The sequence below is a fragment of the Myotis daubentonii genome, chromosome 2, assembly GCF_963259705.1.
Source record: "Myotis daubentonii chromosome 2, mMyoDau2.1, whole genome shotgun sequence".
Classification (NCBI taxonomy): domain Eukaryota; kingdom Metazoa; phylum Chordata; class Mammalia; order Chiroptera; family Vespertilionidae; genus Myotis; species Myotis daubentonii.
The window spans coordinates 26,751,920-26,777,126 of record NC_081841.1 but is presented as its reverse complement, the minus strand read 5'-3'; the positions used below and the strand labels follow the sequence as shown (position 1 = coordinate 26,777,126).

Here is a 25,207-nt window from a genome sequence, read left to right as displayed (position 1 = left end):
TTTAATTCCTTATTAGGGTTGACTCTGTTAATTGTTCAATAAGTGAAAATTTAGTTACAATTAATTATTTTGTATTTAAAATTTTTCGTATAAGTGAATTTAAAGGCATAGATTTCTTTTTAAACTGTTTTAGTTGTACACTAGACATTTTCATATTTAATATTTTATTGTCTTTCTTTCAAAGGATGTTTTAGTTTCTCTTTTGATTCCTTTCTTAACCTTGGTTGTTTAATAGAAAGGTTTTTTTAAAAGTTTTGGATATGTGATATTTTTAGCTACTTTAAAAAATTTATTTGTGATTTAATTACGTTATAAAAAATGACAATTGTTTTATATTGATTCTTTGGAATTTACTGAGGCATTTTTGTATATACAGTATTTTTTTACATACTTAAAAGAATATGTAGTCTGTATTGTATGTGAATTTCTAGATATCTGAACTAGTTCAAACTTATTACTCATGCTGTGTTTTTTAAAAAATTATTTATGCCTTTGTTTATATTTTGTCTATTGGATTTATTTGTTACTTCCCATGGTAATTTTAAGTATTGCTTTACACACATTAAGCCTATATTTTTATATTCATACTAGAGGCCTGGTGCATGAAATTCATGCACAGGGGTGGGGGTGTCCCTCAGCCCATCCTGCAACCTCTTACAATCTGGGACTCCTCGGGGGATGTCCAACTGCCGGTTTAGGCCTGATCTCACAATTCAGGACCGCTGGCTCCTAACCATTTGCCTGCCTGCCTGCCTGATTGCCCCTGACCACCTCGGCCTGCCAACCTGATCACCCCCTAACCGCTCCCCTGCCAGCCTGATTGATGCCTAACTGCTCCCCTGCCAGCCTGATCGCCCCCAACTGCCCTCCCCTGCTGGCCTGATCACCCCCAACTGCCCTCCCTTACTGACCTGATCACCCCCAACTCCCTTCCCCTGTTGGCCTGATCGCCCCCAACTGCCCTCCCCTGATAACCCCCAACTGCCCTCCCCTGCTGGCCTGATCACCCCCAACTGCCCTCCCCTACTGGCCTGATCACCCCCAACTGCCCTCCCCTACTGGCCTGATCACCCCCAACTCCCTTCCCCTGTTGGCCTGATCACCCCCAACTGCCCTCCCCTGATAACCCCCAACTGCCCTCCCCTGCTGGTCTGATGGCCTGCAACTGCCCTCTCCTGCCAGCCTGATGGCCTGCAACTGCCCTCCCCTGCCGTGACCTGCCTCCTCCACTGGGCCCTGCCTTCATCTTGTGATGGCCATCTTGTGATGACATTAGGGCGTGATGCATGAGGGCGTGACAACCACCTATGCTATTATTAGTATGATTTTTGTGTCTTCTTGGTACTAAATTTGACATCTCTCATTGTCACTTCTTAAAAATATATATATTTTATTGATTTTTTACAGAGAGAAAGGGAGAAGGATAGAGAGTTAGAAACATCGATGAGAGAGAAACATCAATCAGCTGCCTCCTGCACACCCCCCATTGGGGATATGCCCGCAACCAAAGTACATGCCCTTGACCGGAATCGAATCTGGGACCCTTCAGTCTGCAGACTGATGCTCTATCCACTGAGCCAAACTGGTTAGGGCTCATTGTCACTTTTGATGTTTTTACCTTTGAATTTATATTGTCTTAATATTAAAAATTTGATAGATATTCCTACATTGTCCTCCAAAAAGGTTATGCTCTTTCTACTTCACTTAACATATACTATATGAGACTCCTTGTTTTCCCCTATTTTCTGAAGTGATAAATTTTAGGCCTTTGCATCCTAGCTTTCTGTCTTTATTGGTAACTTGGGGAACTGGACCTAATGCATAGTTCTGGAACTTTTAATCTTCATTTTACTCACTGCCTATCATATCTTAACCACAATCTCCTTAATTGTGTTACTCCAAATGGTGTCCTGACTGCATGAAAAGGTAGTACTTGGAAAATTTCACTTAATCATCCATTTAAATCACATTTTATTCTTTCTGTTGGGGTTGCCCCAGGACTCAGTGTTTTTTTGTTTTGTTTGTTTGTTTGTTTTTCCTGAGGACAGGGTTGGTTCAGATTCTCATTCAGATATGTCTTCCTTTGGAATCTACTGTGGACAGCAAAGTGTAGACTGGTTCCTGCTATAGTTACCATGCACCAACTATAGGCATGAATGTAGGCTACTGTGGTCTTTTGCTTGCTGTAGATCTGGGGCCCACTCAGCTCAAGCCTCAAGGAGGCAGAGGGCCGGGAGGTGAACATCTGACTCTCTGATCTGGCTGCTTTGTTCTTGGCTCTGTTTGTACACCCTAATACCTGAATTCAAGGCCTGGTTTGGGGGTCTTGAGCTTCACTGATTCCCATTATAGACCCTGGCCTGAATGACTATTCAATTCTGCTACAAAACTGGAAAACTGTCAGTAGAGTTTGCTGCTACTCTGAGGCCATTATATGACATATTCTCTAGGGCGTTATAACCATCAGGGAGCTGATATCTCTTCCTCCTGTGAGGCTCCTCTTTACATTTCTCTTAGCCTCTGTCTACCATTCCATCACCCCCACCTCCCACATGCTGACTTTGTGCTTTCATAAATAGCTAGCATCCTTGAACAACTTCTATAAAAGCTTAAAGGTAACATCCTTTTCTTCAAAGCACTTCCATATTATTATTTGATCCTCACAAAAAGTCTTTCAGGTATGTAGGTTAGTACATTATCCTGATTTCATCAGCGAAGAGATAGAGACAGTGATTAAGTGATTTGCCCATCCTCAGGCGCTTAGTTAAAGTGGAACTGGTATTAGGACACAGTTTGTTTTTGTTGGTGATTTCATTCATTCTTTTCTTAATTTCTTTTGTTCATTTATATATTCATAGTGAGAGGCAGCAAAATGGAAAGATCAAGGGTTTTGGAGACAGACAAACTTTGGTTTGAAACTTGATGACATCTCTTATTAGCTGGGTGACCTTGGTCATATACTTACCCTCTCAGAAGTTGTTTTCTTCTTTGTAATATAAGGAAAAATTATGACTTATAATCTTTATATGTGATTTAGCACTGCATGAAAATTACCTAGCAATCATAGCATCTGGCATATTGTAGGCTATAGGTAAAATGTTACTGTAAGTATATAATATGTAAAATAGGTTATTATAGTTTAAAAATGGTCAAATATTGACAATTTTATAATGGTAGAAACTCAGTGGCTACAATTTATTGAGTCCTTCCCTTTTGTATATGAGGCCCAGCTATACCCCCAAAATGCAAATAGAAATGAGACAAGGTCTTTGTGTTTCTGTATCTTCTATTAGACCAGTGATGGTGAACCTTTTGAGCTCAGCTTGTCAGCATTTTGAAAAACCCTAACTTACCTCTGGTGCCGTGTCACATATAGAAATTTTTTGATATTTGCAACCATAGTAAAACAAAGACTTATATTTTTGATATTTATTTCATATATTTAAATGCCATTTAACAAAGAAAAATCAACCAAAAAATGAGTTCATGTGTCACCTCTGACATGCATGTCATAGGTTCGCCATCACTGTACTAGACTGTGGTTGTGGAGGGTAGAGCCTGTTTTAGTAGCATCCCCAACACTAACAACAATGTCTGCTAGGTAGTGGGTGCTCAATAAACGCTTTCTGAAGTGAAAAGTTCCCTGCCTACCAGGAGATTACCAACTAGTTAATTACATAGTCATATAATTATAGAAAACTTTTACAGGTATTTAGATAGACACATACAGGCTGTGGTAATAGTGAAAATGAAACAATGCTCAATTCTACTGGGGGAGTGTGAAGCACAGTGGAGAGGAGGGGGCAAAGCATCATAGAGCAGGTGCCGTGATTAACCGTGGTCTGTCTGTGGAAAGAAGCAAAACCAATTTGCTTATCTTGAACTACATACTTTCTCTCAAAGAAGCCCCTTCTAACGTGTGCAATTGAGTTTGTATTCAAAGAAGCTTCTTTGTTTGTCTCACAGTCCCTCTCTTACTGGTATCTCCCATAATGTATTGCTTTGTAAAGTGCTTTGCTCTATTCTGAGTATAAAAGAGATGCTCAGGAAAACCTGATTCTATTCTCTGAGTGTCACAACTAGCCATTGCATAACAAAGTGCAATACATTGTGTGAGAAGAAATAGAGGAACACAGAGATGTTTTAAAGAGAATAAATAAAACATCAAAACGGGAGTGTGTAGAGTGCATTAAAGTTAATGAATTGTCATGGCAGAGTGGACCACTTTTCAATGTGAAGGAAGCTGATTTAGCGACTGGTATCTAAATGATTAGAATCCACTGGAATGAAGTTAGCTGCTAAGCCCATTTACTGCTCCCTTTGCCAGTACCTTTCTTATTTTCCTCCCACTGCTAGTCTTGCCAAATTCTAAATCTTTTAGTGTTCTTTGAGAACCAGTCCTTGAAATTGAACAGATTATTATTATTATTTTGTCAATAAATCTTTGAGATGCTAAAGGGGTGGGCAAACTTTTTGACTCGAGGGCCACAATGGGTTCTTAAACTGGACTGGAGGGCCGGAACAAAAGCATGGATGGAGTGTTTGTGTGAACTAATATAAATTCAAAGTAAACATCATTACATAAAAGAGTACGGTCCGGCCTGCGGGCCGTAGTTTGCTCACGGCTGTTAAACCCATTGGTCTTACTTTGAATATTCAGTGCTGCTCAACACTGTATAGCACTGCTCTGATACATAGAGTTGAGGAGGAGGAATTCAGGCCCTGGCTCTAATGCTTGATTGGGACCAGCTAATCAGCATAGGCTTCCAGGGCTCCTGTGGTCATTCCCTGTTTCCACAGAGACACATAGACCAGAAAACTGTCAGGAGTCAACTTTGCTCAGGTGTGAACCACTGAGCTATTCATCTTATTTGCAAGAGATAGACAAGGCGATAGATACAGGTCTCCATCTTGGCAGTGTGGAAGGATGGCTACAATGACAAGAGTTCCAAGGTTCTTTCTGCCAAGAACTGGATTGAATTTTGTGCTTCTTCAGCCACAAAATGTCCCCAGCATCTTACTCCCAAATCATTAATGCCCTTTGCAGTCAGTCTGCTCAGCCTGAACATCCTTATCTCTCTTTACTCAGCACCATCATTATTGTTTTCTTTTGCTAGCTAAACTCTCAAAGTTTATAGATCCCTAATATATTAATGTTTTTTTTTTTCCAAACAAGTAAGAGATATTAGGTGGCATTTTTATCCTTGATTACACTCCCTCTCTCTCTTTGGAGAAGAATGAGAATTGCTGATTCTGGTTTTGGGTGCAGTTTGTAGAATATTTCCTTGGTGTATAAAAATGCTAAGTTTATGTATTGGCATGCTGGCATTTATTGACCTTGGGAACATTACATAACTGTTTTAAGCTTCAGTTTCTCCATTTGATAAATGGGGATAAAATGACTAGTTTATAGGGTTTCAGTGAGGACCAAAGAGACTCCATATGAGGAAATGCCTAACACAGTACACAGGACATAATAGAGGTACAATAAATTATTATTTAAAACAAAGCAAAACAACTGAAGCAGGACCAGTTCTACTGAAATAAAAGGAGCTGTTGGAAAACAGTGAGAAATATAAAGATAAATCGCAAAGCTGTATATAGAACTGTGTCCTCAGTCTTGTGCACAGTGTAAGATTTAGGGGCAAATAGGGAAGTAAAAAGTAGGAGTTTGTTGTAGGTAAAAGGTGGTGAATTGTATGGAAACATGGGAAGTCATTTCAGGGAAGTCACTACTATAGGATGGCATGAAAAATTTTTCAGAAGTGCCTCTAACTTGCCCGCCCTGGGCCTGGTGCACAGTTGGTTGGAGTGTTGTCCCATACACCAAAAGGTTGGGTGTTCAATTTCTGGTCAGGGCACATACTTAGGTTATGGGTTCAATGTGATGTGTATGGGAGGCAACTGATCATTCTTTCTTTCTCTTCCTCTCTCTCTCTCTCTCTCTCTCTCCCCCCCCCCCCCGCCCTTCCTCTCTCTCTGAAAAATACCTTGGGTGAAGAAAAAAATAGTGGCTCTAACACTATAGCAGTTATCAGTAGTATTTGTTGAAATCATAGTACTTTGATGCATGAACAAATCAAAATAAAATGACTTCTTGTGGTAATGGGTGATTTGAGAAGCAGTGTGATGTAATACAATGGAATACAATTGGCCTAGAAATCAGAAGATCTGGATTCATATTTGTTTCACAGAAGTGGTTCATGGTTTTGGATTTCTGAGCTTTTTTGAGCCTTAGCTTCAGCATCTATAAAATGGGGAAACAGTACCTTTCTTATTTTCCTCCCACTGGTTTATTGTAAGGATTAACTGAGATTTTTTTAAAGTACTGCCTACATATTGGCTGTTTTTTTTATTATTATTTATTTAGTATTAAGAGCCAGATACTAAAAGTGTTGCTGAAGAATTTTCAGGCTCTTGTCCTCTTTGAGGTGAACATGGAGTAAAGGCAGCAAGAATATGGGGTTTATGTATGTGCAGCTCTCTATATCTAGCTTATCCAGACCATGTTTTTCTGCTAGCCTCTGCTAAGCCCATTTTACTGCTCCCTTTGCCTGGCCTACACCATCCCCTCAGCCCAAGAGCAGTTCAAGGGTGAATTGGGATAGGAGTGCCAAGGATCATGCAGCAACAGCAAGACCCCCCTCTTGGAGACTCCTGCGTTTGTGCACTTGGCATTACTGCCTGGACCACTTGCATCCTCGTTGCCTCATTTGTCTCTGTCTGTTTGCTGCTAATGGCTCTAGCAATAGCATCTTTTATTTTCTTGCTCAGGGATGTCAGATGCTTCTGAAAGCTTTTTTCTCTCACGCTGCTGAGAAAACATGAGATTTCAAGAGACTAGGCGAAAAGACAGAAGTAGGGTTTGATGACCAGCAAAGGCCCTCGACTTGCAGTATCCAGTCTCTTCAAAGACAGGTCCTGTGGTGTGGGTTGTGACTTAACCACGCTGTCTTTGCATTTCCAGGGAGTCGACGAGTTGAAGATGAAGCCCAGAGCAGAGTGCTGTTCACCCAAGTTTTGGCTGGTGTTGGCTGTCCTGGCCGTGTCAGGCAGCAGAGCGCGTTCTCAGAAGAGCCCCCCCAGCATTGGCATCGCTGTCATCCTCGTGGGCACTTCAGACGAGGTGGCCATCAAGGATGCCCACGAGAAAGATGACTTCCATCATCTCTCTGTGGTGCCCCGTGTGGAGCTAGTAGCCATGAATGAGACCGATCCAAAGAGCATCATCACCCGTATCTGTGACCTCATGTCGGACCGAAAGATCCAGGGGGTGGTGTTTGCTGACGACACTGACCAGGAAGCCATCGCCCAGATCCTTGACTTCATTTCAGCCCAGACTCTCACCCCCATCCTGGGCATCCACGGGGGATCCTCTATGATCATGGCAGACAAGGTAAAAGCGGGCTGCAGTGAGAAGAGTCTGGCTGGTTTGAATGAAGAACTAAATGATCCATTTGTTTTGATGCAAAACTGAGTTATGAAAGATGGAAGGTTGTTAACCAGAATGCACTGAGTAGATAGACCAGGGATTAGTCTAATTGCTTGGAGATGAAAGGGAGGGAAAGATGATGTCATCTAGTTATGCATAGAGTTTTGCACAGCTTTGTGTGTCCATTTCTTTGTAAAAGGAGATAGAGAAACTTGTAGCTCTGTGATCCATTTTCTTCAAATACGTATATGAATAGCTCCTTCAAAATTTTATTTTTTAAATCTTCACCTGAAGATATTTTTTCCATTGATTTTTAGAGAAAATAGAAGAGAGAGGGAAAGACAGAGGGAAATATCAATGTGAGAGAAATGCATCAATTGGTTGCCTCCTACATGCGCCCCTACCAGGGCTTGGGCCGGGGAGGAGCCTGCAACCGAGGTATGTGCCCTTGACCAGAATTGAACCCAGGACCCTTGGGTCTGCAGGCCAACACTCTAGCTACTGAGCCAAACAGGCTGGGGTGCTCCTTCAAAATTTTAAAATAAGGTGTGCTCCATTCTTCCTTCATAATACATATTGTTTACCCATATCAGTTTCAAGAATATGAAACAAAATCTCCTTTGAGGTGGGTAGTTATTTTCCTTGAGGATAAAAATATCATAGAGAAGTACTTCTTGCTAAGGTGTCCATGCTCATCACACATCAGTCTATGTATTTGAGTGGATTTTAACCCATGGAACCAGTAGCAGCTTCATTTCCTCATGCTTACATTTGAAGGCAATAGGTCTGTAACCTTGCTTGCACGTTGGAATCACCTAAACAGCCTTAAACACCACCAATGCCTGGTTCCGCCCCCAAAATTCTGATTATTGGCCTCGGGTACTGCCTGAGGTTTAGGATTTTTAAAAGCTCCCCTGTTGACTAAGGCTGAGGACCACTGCTTTCAGGCCTCAAATATATCTAGTTGCTCCTACATTAATACTGGATTGTCATATGATATTGTTCTCTGACATTGACGCTTATTCTCTAACCACAAGTTTTGTTGTGGTTATGTTTTGTTTTCAAATTTTAAACTTATTCAGTTATTTTTTCCCTTCCTTGATTGCTTATTGCTGAGGTACAGCACTTCTCACTATATATTGTCCTTCACAGTTATCTCTATCTCAGGTGGATTCATTTTACAAGTACAATATATATATATTTTTTATCATTTGGGGTTTTTTAAATTGTTTCTACCTTTTCGTTGTCATTTACACTTTTTAAAATCACTTTCAAAACCGCCATTAGTTTTTTACTTAAAAGACATGCTGTAACGTTAATGATATTTGCAAACACCTTGAAACCTAGCACAGACACCTAGCACAAGTGTGCTCCTTGGCCAGTTGAGACCCATTACAGTGCAGGGCTTACCAGAGTAAAGTAATCTTGCATGATCACTATTGCCATCTGTTGGCAGCAGGCATAGATGATGAGCATCTGTTTGGAGCTTCCTTTATTCAATCCAGGAAAGGTCAAGTGGAAAGCACTAAGTGGAGGAACTTCGGTGGTATCTGAGAAAGACATTGAAAGGGAAAGATGTTAGATTCAAATGCTGGCAAGAGATGCCCTTGGTAAGAGAATGGAGATAAACTTAAGCAGAATGGAAAATATAGACTGACTATGGCAAAACCTACTGAGTTTTTGCTTCAGGTAGAATGTTTTGTTAACATTTTCCTCAGCAAGTTATATTTTTGCAGCAGTGTTTCGTCTTCTTATTTTTTTGAAATTAAATTTTTATTGTTGAAAGTATTACATATGTAATATATTATTAGCAGTAGCATTTTGAGGGCACAATATGGCACTGAATAATGCCAAGGTGAATGATCCAAATTTTTGAAACATAAATAAGTGCTCATTTATTTTGAGAGCAAGAAGGTAAAAATGATTTTTTTTCTTACATGGGCTATTGTGCAACCTATGTTATTTTAGGTCCACCTCACCTCACCCCCAGCCCTAGCAAAAGTGGTTATTGGTTAAATCAATTGGTTGCTTCTCCATTGTGTCTCCTACAAATGCTTAATAATAACATGATAATATGAACTAAGATGCAGATCATGGGGACAGACTGGGCTCTTTTGTCCACTGATGTATCCTAGGTGCTTTAGAATATCTATCATATGCTGGGCACATAGTGCTTTGCATGCATTATTTTATTTAATATTCTTATAACCCAGTGAGCTAAATGGTATTATTTATCTCCATATGACACCTGGGGAAACTGAGGCTCAGAGAGGTTACCTAACATATCCAAAATGACATAGCTAGTAACTGGCAGCCAGGACTGTAAATCAGTTGCTGACTTCAAGTGCTCCGTCTCCTCTCAAGAAAATGGAGAGGTTGATTAGCATCTCACATAACGTCCTACTCTTTACTTTCTCCTCTGTGGTGGATGTTATCTGCCTACATGCAATTCACCCCTTGATTCATAATGGCAATAGTGGAATCTGACTAGAGGAGAGAATGAGTGAGAATGTGACTAGCACTTAGGGGTAGCACACTTCCATTGAGGGCCCATTGGTTACTCCTTCTAGGGGGAAAGGGAGGAGTGAGGCCAGGGTCCAGAGGTGGATTCTTTCAGGTCACTGTAGTGAGATCCCCCTCTGATCTCTTTCCCCTGAGCCCTCCCACCTTTGCAACCAACCCAAATAGCCCGCCTTATCTTTTTTCTCCATCATAAAAGGGAGATAGGCAACGATTTTTAGGCAGTTTCCTAAAAGAGCCTAAATAATGTCTGATTTTTGACCTAACAAGAAGAGTTTCTGAAAAATAGGTAGGAAGAGGAAAAAGAAGAAGGGAGAAGGTCCGATAGCATGGAAGCCAGAAAGCTGAAGGCTCAGTCACAAGGGGTCACATGCCTGACGGGGTGGCTGGTGGCTGCAGAGAAGGGCGCAGCAGGAACCCCCGGCCCGAGAAGGCAGTGGGGCCACGATTCCAGGGAGCTGTGCTAAGGAACGTTCGCATGCTCAAGCAATTTGCATGAAGGTAATAAAAAGTACCTCCCAGATTTCAGAGAAATAAGGTTTTGGGTCAAGTTTCAAAAATGAAACACCTCAAATTCTAAGGTCAGTTTTTAAAAATAGAAGTTTATTTTTAAGTACCGTGACCACATTCCACAAACATAGAATGAGGACACAGAGTTCCACAACTATGAATCAACTATGAGGCAACAGGATAAAACATTTGAAAGTGGAACTGATGCAGAAATTCTGAGAAACACAGTTTACTTTAAGGTATAGCTGCCATCCAAAAGATGAGAAGTCAGCCTTCCATTTTGCTTCCCCCTTCTAGAAGATAGGTAATTGCCTCTCCATTTTTTTTGTTGTTAATCCTCATCAGCGGATATTTTCCCATTGCTTTTCAGAGAGAGTGGGAAAGAGGGAGGGGGGAAAGAGACAGAAGAGAGAGAGAAACATCAATGTGAGAGAGACATCGATTGGTTTCCTCACACATGCACCCTGATGGGGCTGGGCTCTAACCTGCAACCAAGGTGCATGCCCTTGAATGGCAGTTGAACCTGGGACCCTTCAGTGTGTGGGTTGGCACTCTAACTGCTGAGCAACACTGGCCAAGGCTTACCTCTCCATTTTAACTTAGCTTTTGTTTGTTCATTTGTTTGTTTGTTTGTCTGAGGTAGTATGCACTTATTAAGTGTCCTTGCGGAAGATTGCATTACAGGGATGAAGTCCCTGATTCAAGGGATTGGTGATGGAAGAAAGACAGCATGATTATAAAGCTTTTTGACAAAAATAGTGAGACACAGGTTCAGCATCTGGTCAAATAGCATGTGCCCACTTTTTCGTATATGTTGATGAATCTGTACAAACGTTGATTAATGCTCTGCTTTCCCGAAGAGGAAGCACACCTTCTGCCATGGCCAGAAGAAGCATGGGAACCAGAGAGCAGAGCTGTTCAAAGCTCAGAATTTGTAGTCCGTGGGTTTCAACCATCACTTCCTAGATGTGGGGATCTGGACTATTCACCAACCACTGTAAACGGTTTCCTTGCCTGTATAATGAGGATAATAACATATTCATCATAGGGTTTGTGAAGATTTAATGAGATAATACATAGTAAGTGCATAGTAAATGCTTCACTAAGTATCCAGCATAACATTCAGTAGGCTAAGCTGAAGGTTGTATGGAGCAGTTTGAAGAAAGGGAGAAGGTTTCATGATACAGGAAAATAATGGGAATTGAACAGCATCACAGCCAACTGTAGAGACATTTCTGAACTGGAGATCAACTACCTGTCTCCTACAATGGCTGTGAAGTATGGGTGGGAGCCATGGGCCTGCCCCGCCAGGGCAGCTGAGGCTCATCGGTGATACAGCCACACTGCTACCCCAAGGACATGTTCCGTTAGAGACAAGCTCTAATGAAGAACGAACTGCTGCCGTTTGTAACAAAAAGACTTTTTCAGTAGTAACAGAGACGGTTTATAAATGAATGAGGTGATTTTTGACAGTTCCTCACCTGAATATAGGGAGTCTGTTTTATTTTTCTTGTTATAATTGTTTCTATTCTTCCTGAGATTCTGGACTTAGGATGCCTATCTGAATCCAAGTAACAAACTAAAGCTGGACGTATTTCCATTTCTTTCCAGGAGGTTCCTTGCTGACTTGCTGAAGTTTTTCTTGGGTTTTCAGATTTTAGCTCAGAGAGGTTAAGTAACTAATCTGGGATATCACAGCTTATGAGCAATGGGACTGGGAATCGAATCCCAGAGTACCCATTTTGAAGCCTGTGCTTTCTATTTATATAATTCTGCCTCAAAAACATTATAATAAGTATTGTAAGTCCTGAGTTTTAGATTCCAATTTCATGAACTTTGGAAATTTAGGTAAACAAAGCACTTAAGCTACATGATACTTAGTTTACAGTTTATAAGATTTAAATTTTGTTTTCTGCTCTACCCACTTCACAACATTTTGAAGAGAAAATGAAATAAAATATGTGAAAAAATTATGGAGAAACACTGTTCAAACATATACTTTCGGTGAGAGAAATAAGGAATGGTGATGGAGAAAGGTTGGCTTATTGACCTTTCATTGTTACTGGTATTAAGACCAATGAAAATGGCTTGGGCAGGAGGTAGGCAGGAAAACAGAAAGTGGAAGGTACAGTAGGATTAGACCAGTGGTCGGCAAACTCATTAGTCAACAGAGCCAAATATCAACAGTACTTCTTCAAAATAGACTCACCCAAGCCGAAAAACAACTTCTGCGCATGGGCCACGAAGTTTCAATCACACTGTACGCGCGCCCGCACGTGGTATTTTGTGGAAGTGCCACACTCAAGGGGCCAAAGAGCCGCATGTGGCTCGCAATCCGCAGTTTGCCAACCACGGGATTAGACAACAGGATATAAGAACCATTTTTAAAAGAGGGCCTGGGGGTGGGGGGAGGGCGGGAGAGGGCTGGAAAAGTTTAATGGGAGAAAAAGGAGGACCTATGTAATACTTCCAACAATAAAGATTAAAGAAAAATAACCTGCAAGAATGGGAGAGGAAAGGGCATGCTGAGTAGGAGTCAGGGCCTGGAACTAGATTAGAGTGCAGTACAGTAGCTAAAATACCCACCAGACTCCAAACCTTGTTCCTCATTGATGGACATGTTAAAATAATCTTACTCAAAAAATCTATTGCTCTGATTCTCACTTGCTTGACTGAGACTTGCTGCTTTGAATAGCACTGTGCAGAGAGCCATATTTTGGAATCCAACTGACCCCATCTTTTCCTGACCTCCCCACATCTCTCTCCCCACCCTTCACCTCACACACACCAAGTGGCAAAGTATTTGCAGAGAGTAGAAGAGCTAGCAGTAGTGTGTGACACTGTAAATAGTCTCTGGCCTTCTCATTGCTCATGTGGGTTTCCTCCAACACAATCTTGAAACCAAGAGAGCTGTGCTACTCATACGTTACTCTGTGCCTCTGGGCCAATTTTGGTGTTTTTAGGATTACCATGCTTTTAGTTGTTTGTCAGATGGTATTCCTTGGGACAAACTGTGGTGTTTGGGTATTTCTTGGATGAAGAGAGTTAAGACATAGAGGTGGGAAAGGCAAGAGGATAAAGAAGCTAATAAAGTATGCCAACTTAAAACACTTATTCTCAAATTGTGCCAGGCACGATGTTAATGACCATTTTAATTCTTATGCAATGCTGTGAGGTAAGTAGTAGTATTTCTTTGGTTGATGGGGAAACTAAATCAGAGAGTTTATGTACCTGGCCAAAGTCACATAGCTAGAGTTAGTGTGGGACTAGGATCTGATTCCAGGGATGTTTGACCTTAAAACTTTTTTGGTTGACTTTTCACGTCCCAGTCCACACCCTGAGGCAATCAGAAAAACCTAGGATAGAATGGCCTGCCTGGAGGTCTGGTACTCCTCACCCATTGTCCCTACTTCCTTGAACTGTACTTTGGGGGAAGATGGGTGGGCAGTTCTCTCTAACAGGCTGTAGACATTGCAGTGCTGCAGCCCTCAAGTCGGCCTGAATTTCAGTCTTTCCACCTGCTTCTGTGGAATGTGTTTCTCCTTGGCCAACATCTCCTTTCTTTTAAAATTGCAGCCAGGGTTGCTTTCAAGAGACTGGCTACTTGAAGTTCAGGTACAGTTTTAATGCTTAAAAAAACTAAGGCCCCAGAAATTGCTTTAGGCATTCATAGAAATAAGGATGCTTGATGCTAGAAAGTAACACCTGAGCCGTCACTTCTCATGCATCCCCCAGGAAGGTGAAGAGGAAGGTTGTGGCACAGTGGGAAGAACAGGCAGCCTTGAAGCCAATAGGCTTGAGCTACATGCATTCCCAGCCATGTGACCTTAGTTGTGCTTTTAAACATTTAGCCTCAAATTTTTCATTTGTAAAATGGGGACAAAATAACACCTGGTTTGTAGTGAGCCTTATGAAACATTGTCTCCAGAGCTTGGCAAGCAGTGGGCCCTTAGTGCACACTATCTTATATTTTCATATACCAGACTGAGGAAAATGGTGTCCTAATGTTTTCCTGTTGACTGAAAGAGAAGAGTTTGTGATGATAATACCCATATATTAGGCCTGATGCATGAATAGCGGCTCAGTGGGTTTCACCTCTATGATGATGCAATTACTGATGGTCACATGATCAGGACTTATGGAGGTTCTCAAAGCAGAGACATACAGTGATTTCAATAAACGGATCCACATAGGGTATAAGCAATGAAGATAAGTCAAGAGGATTAGCAAAGAAAGCATAGCAAAGTAAAATAGTGTCTGAATCCAGGTCACTCATAGATTTGGAAGTGTTGATATATAAGAAAAAGTGAACTATTAAATGAGAGAGATATGAAGGTTCTAGGTAAGAAGTGGTACTATATTATAGGCATGGGAAGGCAGTTAATTTGTTAAATGTCATCAGCCAATTTTTAATAGATGACTCTGATGTTGAAAAACTCGATGGATTATGATTTCTATGCCACTAGTATATTTTTATTCCCCTTTCTGAGACTTCTGTGATTCTTTTGCCTTATTTATAGATATTAGATCTACAGTTTATTCAAAATTATATTTTGATTTTATGGTTTAGAATAAAATATTAGATATTGTTATTTTATTCAAAATTATGTTTTTATTTTGTGATAGACTTAAAAATATGGCATCACAATTATATTTGAACACAGTGGTGCATATATTTTTTTGAATTAGTGTTTTGGGTTTTTTGGATAAGTTCCCAGAAGTGGAATGAATCGCTCGGTCATAAGACAGTTCCATTTTGAATTTTTTGAGGTAATTCCATACTTTTTTCCATAGTGGCTGCACCAATCTGCATTCCCTATGTTCATTGTAGCATTATTTACAATAGCCAAGATTTGGAAGCAGCCCAAATGTCCATCAGTAGATGATTTGTAAAAAAGAAGGAAATCTTACCCTTTGCGACAGCATGGATGGACTTGGAGAACATTATGCTAAGTGAAATATGCAAGTCAGAGAAAGATAAGTGCCATATGATTTCACTCAGATGTGGAATCTAATGAACAAAATGAACTAACAAGCAAAATAGTTACAGACTCTTAGATAGAGTAGGCTGACAGCTGTCGGGGGGAGAGGAGCTAGGTGGGCGGGGTAGAGGGATTGAGCAAAGAAGAAAAAATAGAGAAAAAAACTCATGGACACAGACAACACTTGATTTCCAGAGGCAGAGCGGGTGAAGGGAGGTAGGAGAGGGTATAGAGGGGATAAATGGTGATAAAAGGAAACTGGACTTGAAGTGGTGAACACACAGTGCAGTGCACAGATGATGTGTTATAAAATTGTGCACCCGAAACCTGTATAATTTTGTTAACCAGTGTCACCTCAATAAATTCAATCAAAAGGAAACAAATAAAATCTCAAAAAATTATATTTGATTCTAAGCATCCAGCATGCATGAGAGTAATATTGGAGCCAATTTTTATTTCATTTTTTTTGAGGACAAAAATAGTTTATTGATGCTGTTCTGCTTTACAGGGACAAAGAATACCCAAATTATCATGGGCCATTATAAAGTTAAAATGAGAAAGGGAACTAACATTGATTGATCATTTATTTTTGTCAAGCTCTGAGCTAGTCATTTTACATGAGCTTACATATGTTGTTTCATTCAATTCTTTCATCGAATTTATGAGGCATGTATTTTGCCTCCATTTTGCAGATGAGGAAATTGTAGATCAGAGACGTTAAGTGTTTTGCCCAAGATCTTTAGGTGCCGGGGTCCAGCCCCAGCGGGTCCAGGGGTCCCCAAAGGTGTGGACGGAGTCGGTGAAGAAGGAATGACATGGAGACAGCGTTCAGTTGATCAGCAGCCTAGCCAGGATCTCCAGCCCGGATCTCCAGAGAGGTTCTGCTTCGGATCTCCAGCGAGGTTCTGTAGCCATGTTCCCTCGCTAGGTTCTCCAGCCAGGTTCTGTCCAGGCTCTCCAGTCAGGTTCAGTGTCCAGGTTCCAGTCAGGTTCTCCTGCCAATCTCTGTAGTCAGGTTCAGTCCAGGATCCCTTGCCATGTTCTCCCGCTAGGCTCTGTCTCTAGGCTCCGAGGCCAGTCCTGGTCCAGGATCCTCTGGCATGCTCTCGCCAGCGAAGTTCTTCTGTCTCTAGGCTCCGTGTAGGTTCTGTCTTCTGAATTCTGTCTCCTGAGTTCTGAGTCTTTCTGTCTTGTTACAACTGTATTTATACCAGTTGATTCAATCCTATCAATCTCTATTACAAAGGTTAGGGCGTTTCTTATCTCCATTCCAGGGAGAAAAGATTATGTAGTTTAAGCATGATTGTTCGTAGTTAAAGGGATTAATTACCCGCCTGGCACCCAGTTGAGGGGCTTTATTCCCTCCCTAACTTCAGGGGAAAATCCCTACCTGGGGATTCAACCCTTCTCGGAGAGGTGACCTTGGCTAAAACACAGCGCCAAGAAGGTGAGCAAACATATCAAGAACCGTATGCCATATATGCCAGGTCCCTTGAAACAGCAAGGATGGACCGGCTCCCGGCATTTAGGTAGTGATTCACTCACAGCAGCTTAAACAAATAGGTGCTTATTGATATCTCAGAACAAGGTGCCTGGAGATGGAGACTCCTGGGGTAGTTCAGTGATGCAATGATGTCAAGCCTGACTTCTAGGGTTCTCTTGGCATTTTTGTCATGGTGTCTGCCTAGCTCTAGACATCCTGTCAACACTCAAAGAAGGTCACGCCTGGGGCTGGGTATTAGATCAGAAAAGTCTTCCCCATATCTTTGATTGCATGAGCTCAGTATTTAGGTGGCCAACCCTGGAGAGAGAGGGTGCGGGGCTTTCTGGTGGAGGCAGAAAGTGGGCAAGGGTTTGGAACAGGGGTTAGTAAGCAGTGTCTCTCAAAGGAAGTAAGTGGCAGCTTGGAAATTCAATCAATATTCATGTGATTCTAAATTCCACATATCTCTCATCTCTTACTTGCCCTGCTTCACACCAAACCCTGCTTTTGTGCCCTTGCCCCAATCTCCTCACGGGTCCTCCAGAACTTGATTCATTCACTTTTTGCTTTTTTCCCTTAATTATCAATTTATTCCTCCCTGCTGGCATCTTCTCTCTAGCTTAGTGGTCCACAGGAGATGTTTGGAATGTATTGGGAAGGTCTTTTTTCCCCCCTTTTATGTCATAATGACTGGTTTTGCATGTGTGTCTGTGTGTCTGTTTGTGTGCTACTGGCACTTGGAGCCTGTAAATCAGGCATGTTAAGTGTCTTGCAGTATGTGTGATAGTACTTAACAGTCAAGAGTAGTTTTACCCAAAATATCAATTTTGCCCTACTAAACATGCTCAAATCTCTCTGAGTTAATAGGCAAACAAACAAACAAACACAAAAGCTTTCCTTGATGTGGGTTCTCCCTCCTTCCTCTCCTTCATTTCACAGTTCAGCTGTTTAAAAGGTAGTCTGAAATTGCTGTTTTCACTTCCTCATCTCTCATTTTTTACAAAATTCCAAATCCAATGGACTTTTTAAGTCTTTCTTGACCTCCTGTAGCATTGAACACTGATGACCCTTTTAGTGCTATTCTAACAATTTTGATGACAAGAGTAATTATATTTGTCACAAATTTGGTGACAGTGAGAATGAGAAAAAGTAAAATTTAGAATATGGGTGGGTCATATAAGTGGAACTGTCTAAGTAAGCAGTTGGATTTGAGCCTGGAAGAGAGTGATTTGGGCTAGAAATAAAGATATGAGCCTCATTTAGCAAGGAGGGGGTAGTTGAAACAAGGAGGGTGGGTGAGATGCCTCAGAACTGACATGTGAATTGAGGAGAAAAGTGTGTCAAGGACAAAACCTATTTTTTTATTCTAAACCATAAAATCAAACCCCATCAATTGAGGGATGGCCAGAGGAAGTGGAGAGAATAAAGGAGCTCAGATGGAATTATTAGAGAGGTAAGAAGAGAACCAGAAGAAACAGGAAAGAGGGGCAGTATAGAAACCAAGAAGCAGGAGAGAGGGCAGTATAGAAACCAAGAAGCAGGAGAGAGGGCAGTATAGAAACCAAGAAGCAGGAGAGAGGGCAGTATAGAAACCAAGAAGCAGGAGAGAGGGCAGTATAGAAACCAAGAAGCAGGAGAGAGGGCAGTATAGAAACCAAGAACCAGAACTCATAGATGGGACTTTATTTGGAAAAAGGGTCTTTGTAGATGGAATTAAATTAAGGATTTTAGGTTGAGGTCATCTTAGATTAGCCAGCTTGGCTGGGTGGACCTTAAATCCAAATGTCCTTATAAGAGATAGAACAGGGGAAGACATAGACATAAAAGAAGTCCTTGCAGAGGCAGCGGTGGGAGTTATTTAGCCACAAGCCAAGGAAGCCACCAGAAGCTAGAAGAATCAAAGATTCTCCCTTAGAGCCTTCAGAGGAAACAGGATTCCACCAACCTGGATTTCAGGCTTCTGGCCTCCAGACCTGTGAGAAAATAAACTTCTGTTATCTTAAGCCACCAAATGTGTGGTAATTTGTTATGGCAGCCCTAGGAACATAACATACACATCAGAGTTAAGAGGAGGATCTCTGGGATCTCACTGACTAGGTTGTTTCCGGGCTCCACCATTTACTGTGTGACCTTTGGCAAATTACTTACCTTCTCTGAGCCTTAGGTTCCTCATCTATAAAATAGTGATAAAAGTAGACTCTATTTCTTAGGGTTATGAAGTAAAGTTACTAAAAGTGCTTAGAAAAGGCCTGGCAAATAGTAGGAATCAGTAAGTGTGCATCTGTGGGAGGTATTCAGTAAGTCTCAGTGGATAAAGGAATGGATGAGGAGGGTGATGTAAACAGAAACACAGGCCATCAACAGGATGATCTCATGTCACCTGGTTCTGTGGTAATTGGGCCTGCTCTTTGGGAGCTCTCTGCAAAGATGGCAGGTGCTCTGAAATTCTGGCCCCGCCCAGGCCTGGGACATGCTGAAAGGGGAAGTGTTGATGTTCTGTTTAGCTGTTCTATGGAATTACCGTGTAGTGAAGTCTGTCTTTAGTGCTAGTTCTTCCCTTTCTGCACTTTTCTATCCTTGTTTTGTGTTTGCTTCTTTGTTTTGTGTGCATATGCATGTGTTTTCACATGTGGTTGTCAGTACCTTTATCCTTTCCAGTGCCCAGGATGGTGCCTCTCCCAGTCCTGAGGCTGCCCTCCCGATCCAGAGTTCTCATGCTGTCAGGGTTTTTTCTTCACTCTCAGAGCAGAACTTCTGTTCATTTTTCTTCTATTCCCTTTCATTCCATACTTTTCAGAGTTCTTGTCACCACTGAAATTAATCATAATAGGTTATTTACTAGCTGTCTGCCCCACTAGACTCCAAGTTTCATAGGGCAGGGACTATGTCTTTTTCATTTTTGTTCCCTTAGATCCTAACATATAGCTTGGCACATAGTGAGCCCTTACTATATATTTATTAAATGTGTACATGGATTAATTCTTTCACATGTCAGCACATGTCAGTTGCAATGAAGAGAATAGTACTTTAATCTCAAATAAAAATGGTTGGTAGGCTTTCTCTTTGGTTATAGGCAAATATATTCCTTATCTCCCTCTAGTCTCCTATCTCTATAACCCTTTCCTTCTTCACACCTGCCTGATACCAGCAGTCAGCAACACTCATATCTCAGGTCCACTTTCTAGCAGGCAGAAATGGCAAAAGAGCTATCTCAGGTTAGGAGTGCAGTCTGAGGCAGCAAAAGAAATTTCTTTCATGCAAAGCACTCGGGCGCCAGTGATAATCTTGACTTCATTAGCCCTCTTTCCAAGGAGGAAGCAGAAAGAAAGAAACTTTTACAAAAATTTTAAAAGACAAAATATGCAATTTATCCACATGCTAATTAGCAAGATATCACCAACTAATTTAATCAATGCAATTAAGTTTCCAAAGGTAGTAGAAAGAGATTTTGAAACTTGCTTTAGCAAACAACATTCCTGCTCATTTACATATTCATTTATTCAAAAATATCTATTATGCATCTCCTGGGTGTCAGGAATTGCTTAAGGTCCTGGAGTTGTAGTCAATATGAGAGGCATGTCCTCGTGGTGCCTTGACTGACAATAAAGGAACACATAAATCAAACAGTATTATTTGAGGTGGTGGTAAATGCTTTAATAAAAAGAGCAGGAAGCCACTATCTTAGATAAGGCCTTCAGGGATGGTCTCAGAGGAGGTAGCACTTGAGATTTGTACGATGAGAAGGATCAAGACTTGTGAAGATCTGAGGAGCAGCAGCATCTTGTCAGAGAGAACAGCAATGCTAAGGCCTTGAAGTGGGGGCATGTATGTTGTTTTTGATGAGTAGCAGGAAGGTCAGTAGAGTTGGAGTGTGGCGGGCCATGTGGGCAATGACAGAAGGTAAGGTGGAAAGGTACTCTAGGGCCAGGTCAGGTGGAGCCTGTGAGTCTTGCAGAATTGGACATTTTAAAATTTCATCCTAGAAGGCCTAAGTGATGTAACTTGATTTAGCATCTCTTTAGATGGAAGTTAGTATAGTTGATGGAATATATACTGTGGAGCCATTTTGACTCTTGGCTCCACCTTTTAGCAGCTGGATAACCTCTTGCCATGTTGTGTGAATTGTGTGATCTGTTTTTTCCTCATTTATATGATGGGGTCAATACTCTTCAACCTTGGAGAACTATTAGGAGATAAAATGAAATAACCTTGTAGGGACTCATTACTCTTTCAGGCACATATCTGGGTTTGAATAAATGGCTGCCATTATTATTTCTAGTAGTGTTGAAATACAAATTCCTCTTGAATCAGGCATCATTTCCTTTTATATGTCTATGAACTATGCAGTTTTTTGACTTTGTTGGTTTTACAAAATTTGTTCATAAACTTGCAAACAAATTAGCAAAGCAATATAGGAAGGTAGAGGCAATGTGATTGACATTACTCTAACTAAATATCTTCCTTTCCTTTTGAGTTCTTGGAATTCCCAGGCACTAGGGTCTGGTGGCCAGTTCCCAGACCTATGTCTACATAGTTGCAGCCTGTTACAATTTCCCCTCTTTCCAAAAGGGGGTGATTGCATTGAGAAGACTGCAGAGGGAATGGAGCAGCTGGGGTAAGCTTTTGGGGTGAGGGGTGTGGGCATTGACAGTGGGAGGTAGTGTAATGGTACAGCCAGTCAGTGTAGCCTGCCTTGAACTGAAAATTCCTGGCATACCTTCAGGTCCTCATGGCCTGCCACCATGTGTCTTGGATGTATTCTGTTGCCTTGACAACATGAGATCCAGAATTGTAGCGAGTAGCAGCCTTCAACTTTTCAATATCACGTTGCTAGGACAACAGACTCCATGGGAAGCCAGGCTTCACTGTACTTTCTGTATGCAGTTTCTGTATGCTGTTGCCACCCACCCCTCTCTCCTACTCCTCCTCCTGCCTATCCTTATTCCAACTGCCTTCCATCTGTATCCTTTCTTCTTTTGACTCCATAGATCCATTTGAGTATAAAACTTTCAGCTCCTTCCAACTCCTTTGCCTTTAATTCTTTTACCATTCTAGTGTTCTCATTGCTTATATAAAAGCAAATACTGTAAATTCTCAAATAATGAAGCTTCATGACATAATAAATTGAAGGGATGATGAGAATGAAGGAGTTCAAAAACATCAAGAAAGGGTGAAAGGAGCTTGATATAGTTTCTATAGTTGGGTTGTATGGCTGTGGTTCTTAAATTGAGTGGACCTTAGAATCATCAGAGAAGTTTAAAATTATTATTATTTTTTTAAAAATATAGATCCTCTGGTCCCATTATCAAGGATTCTAATTTGATAGGTTGGGAGTAAAGCCCCAGCAATTGCTGTTTTCACAAAGTTCTCCCAAGGGATTCTGAAGATTTATTTGTTGGGCTTTCTTTTTATGGTCCCCAGTGCAGTGCATTCATGTGGCTGCTTAAGAATGATTAAGAAGGTGGAAAAGGAGTAGGAGAGAGATGAGAAGAAGCTAAAGGCAATGCAGAAGAGAGCAAAGGAAACCAGAAGGGAGGGGGTAGTGTGATAATAACTAGAGGCCATAGAGTTGGGGATGGGGACAGTCAACCACCAGATGTCAGGTTCAAGGACCGTGTTGGCTGTGACTTGCAGTTGGAATGCAGGCTAAGAGTCTTGGCATAGAGTAGATTAGCATGCTCTTTTTGTTGTCTTTTGAATCCTGAGTTTCCAGGTTCCTGAGAGATCAGGGTGGCTTAGATCTAGGATTTTAGAATTAGTTAGGGCTATTCTGTTATCCCCTTAAAAAAACAAGTGCCCTCTATGTGGTAGTTCTACACTTTATGTGGGACATTGCTTTATCTGCCCTTAGCCAATGTAACCCTCCAAGGAGCCCAGATGTGGGCAGTAGGAACATTCTTTTATAGATGAGGAAGCTGAAGCTTGGAAGGGGAAGTTATGGCCCACATACCAGTAGTGGCAGTGTGGAAGTGGGAGCCCTTGTGTGACGACAGTAATATCCATGGACTTCAGCAGTACGCACTTCCTCTTGAACACTTTCATTTACATGGTCTTCTTGGGGGCATCTCACTTAGCCTGGGAAGGGAATATCCCAACTGTTCAAACAGTGGCCAACTGGCCTTGAGTGAAGTGGATTCCTCCCTCTCCCAGTGGATCTTGAAAAGGACCTAAATATTCAGCACAAGATCACAGCTCTGAAGGAGAAAAGAGAGTGAGATGAGAGACAAGAAGTAGAAAGGGAAAGAGCATTTGAAGAGAAAAGGACACAGGGGTGTGAGCAGAACTGTGGGGCTGATTCCTAGTCTGGGGGGGGGGGTCTGGACTGAAGCTGCACAGAAGCTCTAATTCCTTCCCAAGGTCCAAGAATGGACCTAACACCCCCAAGGCCCTCTACTTCCAGTATTGTCCCCATCCAGGTAGTTGCCCTGAGTTTGATTCCTGGATTAGAACAAACTCTTCAGTCACATTTCTGGAGTTAGGGGGATATTTTTTCCTAGTTTCAGAGAAAGTGGAATCAATTATACTTCAATCTAAGATTACATCTCAGTTGAGCAGTTGACAAAGAAGGAATAGTATCCTTGCCTCATGGTCCCGATGGTTGTAGCTCTTGGAGCACACTGTCTCTTTTTACTTCTTGAAGAGTCTCAGAAAATCAGCTGTAACTGTCATTAGCTTGCCCACTTATCAGTTCCTAGAGGTAGTACCCAAAGGCTGCTTCAACTGGCCCCCTCCTCCGCCCTTTCCTGCTCATACTTCTCTTGTTACTGGGCCTTAAGCACTTACTCTCCTTGTCAGTTTCCCCAATGACCAGATGATCAGAGGCTTGTTTATGTGCAAGCATGGTGTTCAGGTGTGTGAAAGTTTTCTGTGTCAGGGTAGAGGGACAGATATCTAGATGGACTCAGGCAATGAATGTGAGAGGCAAATTTATCTCCCATTGTGAGAGCCCTTTCCAAAGGAAGAGAGCCCCTTTGTTTCCTCCTCTCGTGATTGGGACAGCACAGAGCGCACACGGCACACTCAGTACATATTTGTTGGTAATGATAGATCCTTTGAAATCAGATGGGAATATACCATATGCTCTTGGAAAAGGGCCTACATTGCAAGGTGGGATGGATGAGTGAGATGTGTTTTTGCAAGTTCTTTTTATCTGTAACATCTGTGATCCTGTGAATAATTCCCTCCCCGTGGCCCCAGCTGGCCGCTTGCCTGGAATCTCTGCCAGACACCTCCTCTGCCCCAGCTCCTCTGAATGGAGATCACAGAGGGTCTTCTTCTCTGGATGGATAGCTCTGGAAGCCAAAGTTGATATTGAAAGCAGGAAAGAAGATCTGTATCCTGGGCTTGGAGACAGGGATATGGGAATTTGGGTGGAAAGTGTGAGTGAACAATTCTCAGAACTGGGTGGGAGAGGAGTAGGGAATGGCTCAGACCCACATCAGCTGAAGTTGTCCAAAGCAGCAAGAACAACAGCTCCAGTTGTACTGAGGTAGCCCCTGGAAGCTTTTCTCAGGCCAAATAGGGGCACAGGCTGAGCAGCAGGACCCAGGACAGGGCTGCTCTGCAGGGTAGAGAATGAGGGCAGCAGCCTTTTCCCAGAGACAAGCTAAGAGAGAGAAATATTTTGCTGGTGAATGCCGTGGTCTCTGATTGTTATTGCTCTCTCAGACTAAATTGGGGGCTACTTTTACCAGGGAAAGTAATGTGGCCTTTAGGGTTCTCTAATTTCTCCCATTTGTCCTTGTAGTTTCTGTGCCCAAGCAGAAGTCTCATTGGTCAATGAGAGGGACCTAACATAGAGTAGTGAAGGTATCATTCCTGTTCTTTTTGGAGACCAGTTCAGTGATTATTATGAAAACTAGCCTGTTATGCAGAGAGGGGGACTCAGACATGGTTTAGCTCTCTACATGCTCTAGTGCAGTGGTTCTCAACCTGTGGGTCGTGACTCCCTTGGGGGTCAAACGACCCTTTCACAGGGGTCTCCTAAGACCATCGGAAAACACATATATAATTACATATTGTTTTTGTGATTAATCACTATGCTTTAATTATGTTCAATTTGTAACAATGAAAATACATCCTGCATATCAGTTATTTACATTATGATTCATAACAGTAGCAAAATTACAGTTATGAAGTAGCAATGAAAATAATTTTATGGTTGGGGGGTCACCACAACATGAGGAACTGTATTAAAGGGTTGCAGCATTAGGAAGGTTGAGAACCACTGCTCTAGTGGAAGGGCACTTCCTCTTCCACATATTCCACTCTTGTGCTCCT

General features: G+C 41.7%; 1 protein-coding gene across 1 annotated transcript in view; it reads left to right on the top strand.

The window, feature by feature from the left end:
* The window catches only part of GRIN2B (glutamate ionotropic receptor NMDA type subunit 2B), a 429,133-nt gene that overhangs the window by 116,119 nt on the left and 287,807 nt on the right, over window positions 1–25,207 (top strand). The window contains exon 2 of the mRNA XM_059682258.1: window positions 6,968–7,396. Within this exon, the coding sequence (XP_059538241.1) occupies window positions 6,986–7,396 (411 nt within the window). The 5' untranslated portion in view covers window positions 6,968–6,985. The remainder of the gene's footprint in view (window positions 1–6,967; window positions 7,397–25,207) is intronic.